Source organism: Ziziphus jujuba, chromosome 1, assembly GCF_031755915.1.
Source record: "Ziziphus jujuba cultivar Dongzao chromosome 1, ASM3175591v1".
Lineage (NCBI taxonomy): Eukaryota > Viridiplantae > Streptophyta > Magnoliopsida > Rosales > Rhamnaceae > Ziziphus > Ziziphus jujuba.
Window position 1 is genome coordinate 43,518,891 of NC_083379.1, and position 8,907 is coordinate 43,527,797.

The 8,907-nt window shown below is 33.3% G+C and overlaps 1 protein-coding gene across 1 annotated transcript; it reads right to left on the bottom strand.

Annotated features, from left to right (window-relative positions):
* Positions 1–1,150: 1,150 nt before the first annotated feature.
* Positions 1,151–5,120, bottom strand: LOC132803405 (probable LRR receptor-like serine/threonine-protein kinase At1g05700). The gene is made up of 11 exons (XM_060816310.1): positions 4,992–5,120; positions 3,756–4,775; positions 3,480–3,615; positions 3,302–3,373; positions 3,051–3,122; positions 2,881–2,961; positions 2,631–2,791; positions 2,175–2,528; positions 2,023–2,085; positions 1,731–1,920; positions 1,151–1,635 (listed from the first exon to the last, which is right to left on the bottom strand). Exons 1-11 carry the CDS (start codon positions 5,077–5,079, stop codon positions 1,230–1,232), a joined length of 2,643 nt encoding a protein of 880 aa, XP_060672293.1. The 5' UTR covers positions 5,080–5,120; the 3' UTR covers positions 1,151–1,229.
* Between the last annotated feature and the right edge of the window lie 3,787 nt (positions 5,121–8,907).

Sequence of the window (8,907 nt, forward strand, 5' to 3'; positions counted from 1 at the left end):
CATAGAAACATTCATGACTGGCTCAAGTTGTTCATCTGGAAGCTCTCGTCCCATGGTCTTTCGATGAGATTAGTTTTTTTAAGGAGAAATTGGATTTTGGATGACCCCAATTGCCCTTTTGGCTATGAGTGCATCGAAAATGAAGTGCACTTATTCTTCCACTATAATTTGGCAAGAGCTATTTAGTTGGCTTCCCCATGGAGCATAAAGTGAGAAGATATCCATCCTGCGAGCCTGGATTATTATTTAGGGAGTTTAATGGATCCAGCCAGGAAACTGCCAGTCCATCCATCTGACCGCAATGACCTTTTTCTTTTTACAGCTCTTATCTTCGAGACAATTTGGAGGATCCGAAACAGATCTATCTTCGATAATTCAGGTGTTCACTAGAAGATGAAATGAGGGCTTTGTTTACCAGGTTTGAGGAGCACAAGGAGTTCAGGACCCTTCGGCATCAGTCCAATAACCCCAGGCTGGTTGCTGATAGCGTTTAGTGCCCTCCTCCGGTGGATGTAATCAAAATCAACTGTGATGTTGCAGTTAAGAAAGGATCAGCTGGCATTGGAGTTATTGTTAGGAATCACATGGGAAGGGTTCTAAAGGTTAAAGTTTTTAAGGAGAATGTTACTATTCCTGAAGTAGTAGAAGCACTAGCGATTCTCAGGGCAGTGTCATTGGCCATCGAAGAAGGCCACCACAACTTGTGCTGTGAAAGTGACGCCAAAGTTGTTATACAAAGCCTCAACAATCCAAGTTTTACATTTGGTCATTGGTCTTCCTCAGATTTTATTTAGGATATTCTAGGTTTGTGTTCAAATTTGCTTTCTGTATGTTTTGCTTGGGTCCCAAGAAACAATAATAAACTAGCTCACAATATAGCCCGATGGGGTCTGTCTATTGGTTGGAATGGGGATGTGCCCTCCTCTTTATTTCCTAGAATTTTCGTTGAGATGAACAAGGAGAGTGGTTAGTTTCCCTCTACCTGTTCCTTGATTGTACAGTGTATGTTGCCTCCTTTTTGGTTAATACAAACCCCCCATTTTCATAGCCAAAAAAAAAAAAAAAAAAAAGATATCTATTTAAAGTGTCAACAAAATAGTAAATAGAAAAACAAAGATACAGGTAAATCCGGAACAACTTAATGGTCCGAGTACATTAAAACATTACTTGATCAACATTAAAACAGAGAAGATTTGAACATGGCACGCCAAATATGATACTGTGGAGTACTACCTAGCCAGGGGCCTCAGCTCAGACATCGTATTCAAGGACATCAGTTCAATTGAATCATTAGTCTCGTGGCCCTTCAATCCACGAGGCTTTTCTGCTGCCAAGCACTCCTTTAGTCCTGCCACTACCTGATTCATCATTGGCCTTTTCGTTGAAGTTTGGGATACACAGGCCATTGCTATCTCAACAGCTCTCCACACAGAGTTCGTCTCAAAGTTTCCTCGTAGCCTCTTATCCACAATGCTTGTTATGTCTCCTTTGGCAAGCATGGAACTCGCCCATCTACTTATATGAGTCTTGTCGGAGTTTTTGGCTATTGCAGGTCGGCTTGAGATTATCTCCAAAAGCACTACTCCAAAACTATAAACATCACTCTTCTCATTTAACCAATTTGTTATGTAGTACCTGCAGGCCAAACAGTGCCACTCAAATCCTCAATAATAATATATAAATTGGAACATTTTACAGATAAACCAGGAAGCTATCAATTATATGCTTACTCAGGGTCCAGGTACCCGAGAATGCCAGCAACAACTGTTGATATATGAGTCTTATTATCGGTAGGGAACATTTTAGATAGACCAAAATCAGATAGTTTGGCTTGGAAATTTTCATTTAATAAAATATTTGTACATTTCACATCCCTGTGGACTATAGGAGGTTTACAACCATCATGCAAATACTCCAATCCTACAAATTCAGAAAACCATAGACGTTATTAATTTCTAGTGAAAATTTTGTAAAAGGGATGCTAACTAATGAACGATATAAGAAAATGATTAACTTGCTGACCTTGTCCTGCCTCAATGGCTATTCTGAGTCTGTCTTCCCATTTCAAGATCCTTGAACTTCCAACTACATATCCATATTAACAAGTTCTTGTCATTTATGTTAATTTTGAAAAGCTTGTAAAAAGAAAAAGTTGGATCAGTTTGCAGCCAAACCTGAAATATGCTTTTGTAAATTCCCATTGGCCATATACTCATAGATGAGCCCTAAGTTAGTTCCATCATTACAATATCCAACAAGGTTTGTCAAGTTTCTATGATGAACTCTCATGAGAAGATTGACCTCTGCATGAAATTGTTGATATCCTTGAACTGATGATGGGGACAATATTTTCACAGCTACTTGGTTACCATCTATGTATCCATGGTAAACTGTTCCGAATCCACCACCACCAAGGACCCTATGAAAATTGTTGGTAATTTTTTGTATCTCAGACCCTGTGAATTGTCGGTTCGTTGACTCAAATGACCCATGTTGAGTGATGGAATTTTTATTTTCTACCTCTGCAGCTAATCAATCATGCAAGGTCAGTGAGAATATTTGATTTTTACAAATACCACTTTTTTTTTTTTTTTTTTCAGCATTCATTACTAATTTAAAGATAAACTGACCACCGTGCTGTCTTTTCTTTTTAAGGAACCAACAGGTTGTTGTCACAAGTAGCAAGAGGACAGAAATTCCAACAACAGATGCTACTACTGGAACAACAACATTTTTCTTCTTCTTGTTGTTGCATGAAACTGATGTACATAGATTTGGATTTTGGTCCACACTGCAGGGAAGTAATTATGCACGTTATTGGCGATAAGTAGCATAACAAAATATGTTAGGTAGCTTTGTTGACATGAACGAAAATCATACCTTAAATTTAGGGATCCATCTTCCGATTTCTTTATGAGTTGATCAGGAAGTGAACCATTCAGATTGTTTCTCTCCAAGTTTCTGTCAAGGAACAGAACTACATATATAAGTCTCCAGATTTGTAGCTAAAGATTTGCTGTATCAGCCATAAATCAAAATCAATTGCTTACAAGACCCTTAATTTTGGCAATTGAGACAGAAACTCAGGCACTGGTCCTGTAAAATTGTTGAATGATAGATCCCTGCAGGAATTTAAATTTGAAATTATTAATTTTGACCCCAAAAAAAAAAAAAAAAAAAAAAAGGAGAAGAAATTTTTTTTTTCCACCTTTATAATATATACAGTAGTCACTTATAATTAATTAGCATACTAAAAAGGTCAATATTCATATGATATGCACTGTATGACATATATACTTACAAAACTTCTAACATTGTGAGATTGGATATGGCCAAAGGTATCTCCCCTGTTAACCCACTCGAGGACAAATTCCTGATTGAACATTTTTTCGCATAAAATAAAGTTGTCAAATGTAGTATTAGTGGAATTAGGTTGAAAAACCAATATGTATAATTTATAATTTGATGCATGCACTTACACTGATATGATCCTGGGGGGATCATACCCATCATAGCTACAGTTTAGACCTTCCCACAAGTAATCACGGGTACATGGATCTCCCTGCCAGTTCCTCTGCATACCATAGGTTGACTTAATTTTTGTAATGGCATCATCTAGCATATGAATGCATCACAATCAGTCACATAAAATATACTTGCATATGTATATATCACATATATGCCAACCAACACCTATATTGATAGAATTTTTATAAAAGAATATGCCTGATAAAGTACTTTTTAAGTGTACGTACCATCTCCTTCTTGAGTTTCTGACTGCGAGAATTCTCTGACCACATAAACCTCAATGGCATTAAGAAGAGGAGGAAGGGTTGAGTTGGCAGTCTTAGAGATTACAAAACTTCGTCCTCCAACTATTCCTCTGATAGTATGTATGAGTGATGCCTTTAAATGAATAGGAGATTCAGCCTCATAGTAAAGCACTCCATCATAAAAAATTGAGAACTCTCTAGACTGGTTGGCTTGTAGCTCTTCCACTTCAGCAAAGTCCATGTACACATAATATAGTGCACTAGTAGTACTAGTACTATCAGTTGGCAGCCGATATTCCAAGGAACCGTCTGCACTTTTGGGTGTTGCAGCAGTAGTCATGACAACCGATGGCAGTCTGTATGTCGCACGATCAAACTCGATTGTGGATGAGGTACTAATATTTGTCCAATCCTCATCGCAGTACGCAACCGATAAGCGGTCATGAACATCTTCAGGATATCTAGATGATCCTTTACTTGGACCAATGTCCAAACGTTCGATGAGTGACAAGGACACAGGTCTTTGAGTTTTGTAATATGAAGGACTTAAAGGCCTTAGCTCTATTGATGATACAAATGGATTCCCCAAGTTTTTGTTGACCAGACAAATATGTATGTGGTTCTGGGTTGGAACATGTATGATCTCCTTTTGTTGGTCAATATAGTCATTTTTCCAATTTACTGTATCCCAGAAATTAGCTCCAATATGTAGATCAAATTCCGGGTACGTATCAAGGCCATCATAATTTTCATACACAAAAGATGCCCGGATCAAATACTTCGTACCATTTGCAATGTTACTTATTCTGTAACAGTTCCTAATTCCCGTAGGGAAGGTTCTTACAAAAGAGTAGTGCTGTTTGTACTTGTTTTTGTTTTCTGAGGATATGGATTTACTTTCACCAGTGTTTATGAAGTTGGCATCTGAGACATAGACTAAGCCTGTTTCCACCTCCTTATAGCTTGAATTTCCAGGTAGGCCGCAGTCTATGCTAATGAAGCCTGATAAGACATATAGACATATAGATGTATAATAACAATTGGCATTTGGATACATAAGTGAAGCCAATGCAAAATAAACAAGTTTTGTAACTCTATATATTTGACAATATCTAGAACAATTAGTAAATCATAGCCCAAAAAAAAAAAAAAAAAAAAAAAAAAAAGACAGATTTGTTCGTAGTTGGTATATATATATATATATATATACACACAAACCTGATTGATCCTGGGCACGAACTAGAACTAAAACTTGAAGAAAAAGAACAAAAAAACCGGCCAGCTTGCAAGTCCCCAACATTATCATACTCTGTTATCACTAGGAACTACAAAGTAAAAATATGTTCATCATAATTATAAAATCTTATATAATAACAAAAAAAGTAAGTGCTAAGGGGTCTATTATATACCTGGCAATTCGGGTTGGTGGGTCGTGTTCGTGTCAACCCGTTTAATAATCGTGTCAAAAATGCCTAACCCGAACACGACCCATTTATTAATCGTGTCAGGTACCTAAAACACTAACCCGACCTGTTTATAAACAGGTCAACACGACACGACCCGTTTAACACGATTATTTTAACGGGTCGTGTTGACCTATTAACCCGTTAACCTGAAATTGACCTATTAACCCGAAAACTAACCTATTAACCCGTTAACCCGAAAATTAACCTATTAACCCGAAATTTTTTTTATTTTTTTTTATTTTTATGTTTTTGTTTTATTAAAAATGTATTTTTTGTTTTTAAAAAATTAGTAATAGAAAATTATTTTTATAAAATTTTTAATTTATAATATTTTTTAGTTATTAAATATTATATTAGTGATAAAATATTAATTTAAAATTAAATTTAAATGGGTTGTAATAGGTATATAATCGTGTCGGGTTGAAACTGACACGTTTAATAAATGGGTCGTAACGGGTCAATTTCGAGTTAAACAGGTCAACCCGAAAATGACACGATTAATAATCGTGTTAAACGGGTTGACCCGATTATGACCCGAACCCATTTATAATAAACCCAAACCCATTTATTCCGTGTCGTTTTCGAGTCGTGTCGCCGTGTCATGATCTAAATTGCCAGGTCTAGTCTATTACATAATTATAAGACTAATAAAAAAAAAAAGTAAGCGCTGCGGGGTCCATTACTATTATTATTTTGATTTGGTAAAAAATGTTGAGTATTATAATAGGCTGCCCTTGTTTTGGACTATAATTATATCAAATTAGTACACCTAGCAATGAGATGAAGACAGTGCCTAAAGTTTCACCCACCTAGGAATGGCCTCCTTGAATTCCCACCCCATGGGAATTCTCCATCCCCATTCCCTCCTTATTCCCTGTTTCACAGAGGGGCGGGGATTCCTCGGGTTGGAAAGGGATCCCCGTTTCCCATCCCATTGTCTTTTTAAATTTTTAATAGTTAAATTAAAAAAAATATATATATATATATATATATATATATGTGTGTGTGTGTGTTTTTTTAGAAAACTACATTTTAAAACTTAATAATATTGTTATTTCTTTTATATATATATATATATATATATAGGGGCATTGTGGAGTCACGACAGACCGAGTCATTTTGCCATCCTTACACCCACCAATTTCTTTTTCCTTTTTCTTTTCTTTTTGGATATAATAATTCTTATTTTAAAATAGAGGGTGAGTATTTCAAATCCATAACCTCATGGTGTATAATGATGGTGTAGTATGAGAAGCTTATTACTAGATCAACCTCACTTGACATCTATACCCTAATTCAAAGACTTTGCAATTTATTATTTTTATCTCATTTGCACTTGTCAAATATAATAACTAATGAAAGTGTTTAGTACTTTGAAAATGAAAGCAAATTTTTTAAGAGCAATACTTTGGCCGCTAAATAAGTTTAGTTGAAATTCACATAAATTGAAATCCACATAATGAAAGTGTTTAGTTGAAAATGAAAGCAAATTTTTTAAGAGCAATACACCGCCACATAAATTGAAATCCAAAATTTAGTATGTAAATTAATTCATCGCCTTTATTTTTATTATATTTTTAATTAGTCAAAAGTATTTCATCCAAACTATCTACAATATAATCTTAGTAGTAAAATCACTATTTTATCTAGCAAAAGTCAAGGATAAAAATTGGTTAGGTCCTGGTAATCATACTTGCAAATTCATATTAGAAATATAAATTTGACACTTGGGATTTAAAATATGATTTGAATAATTAATATACATACTTGTAGTTATATATAACAGCAGGCACTTTTTTTATAGGCGTTGACACGCTTGCCTCAAACCATCCTATAGGCGCTGATAGATTTGTTTTAACAACTTATAATAAAACTGTAAATTGCATTCACTGAAAAGAAATACTTGACATATGGGGGCATAGAAATATTAATTTATAACTCTCCAGGTACTGACAGTACATACACGGTGAGAAACGATGTTATTTCCAAAAAAATAAAAATAAAAGGGAAAATATTCTTGTTTATATAAACCAATACAAAAAAAGTCCCAAAAACATAAAAAGTGGAAAATTGCATAACCAACTTGGTTCCTTGACAGAATACTTTTTTCTGTTTGAATGGCTCAAGAGCATATGTAACTTGGTTACTTGAGTGAATTATCTATGTTTACTTTTTTATTTTTTACTATTTTTTGAACGATATTTTATTTTTTAGTTTGAATAGTTCAAGAAGAGCATATCAGGGATGATTGTCATGGTAGTTGTGATAATAATAAGAGAATTCATTATACATGATATATAATGCGAGTTGGACATGTATGAGAATGAGATAAACAATATCTGGCCCGGTAACACAAGGATTTAAGTGGTCTTTGGTACTAAAGTCAAAGTGGGTCCCTAAAATATAATATTCGTATTGCGACAGAAAGAATGAGTAGTCGTTTTTACAATTCTAAAATAATTTTTTTATAGTTGTTTTTTTTATACATTATTATATAAATATATAAATATATAAAAAATATAAAATTATTTAATACAATATTATTTGTTTTTGAAATATTATAATCCATATCATCTTAAAATTATATATTTTTTATAAATAATTTTTTTTTTACAATTCTAAAATAATTATATGCAATCTCTCACTAAAATATTTTTCTTTTTTTGTTTCTGATTATGAATTAGAGTTGATTTTTTTTTTCCTTTATTTTTTAATAACATAAAAGATGATTTATTTGAAAGCAGAAAACCAATGAACAATGGGGGATAATGGTGACTGGGTTCTTGATAGTATATTTTTGAACAACTTTAAAAATATTCAGTCGTATACTACTGAATATTATAAAGTAGTTCAGTTCTGTATCATTTTCTGATTTTTTTTTTTGTACAATATTTGGTTTTAAACTTTTAAACATTATTAAGATTTTCAGTTTTGTACTTTTGAACTTCTTTAAAATTGTTGAGTTATATTTCTGTATATTTTGAAAGTTGTAATTTATTATTTTGGAACGTTCGGTCCTAAATTCCTGTACATATTCAAAATGTTTATGAACTTATGTATATATATCTATTCTTTGCTTCATGAACAATTTTGTCTAAGAAAATTTTATATTTTATAATAATCAATTGGAAAAGGTCCAAAAAAAAGAGAGCAAAATAATCATAAATAATAAAAAAAGGTAAGATAGCATAGACATCCAATTTCTTTTTTATTTTATTATTTTATTATTTTTTTTATGAAGGCATGTATATCCAACTTGACGAATAGCAGCAAATAGTAGTTTTTGGGTTAGAATTGTTCAAACATGTAAGGAAAATATTGATGCATATCCCCTGTATTATATAATGGAAGGTATGTAATTGATAAGTTTGCATGAAGAATGTCGTACTCTTAGACGAGAATTTATGAATAACATGGACAAATCCGGTAACAATGTGTGGGTCTTATAGTGCCACGTAAGAGACTGAGCTTTCCCCTGTTGGTGATTGATAGGATTGATTGCCAAGAAATAGTTGGATATCTCCGTATCTAAAAGTATATACAAGAAACTGTTCAATTTCGTATATCTGGATAATAAAAAACCAATTAAAGGAAAGGAAAAAAAAACAAAAAAAAACAAAAAAAACAAAAAAAACAAAAAAAAATACACTCTGTGGAGTACTACCTAG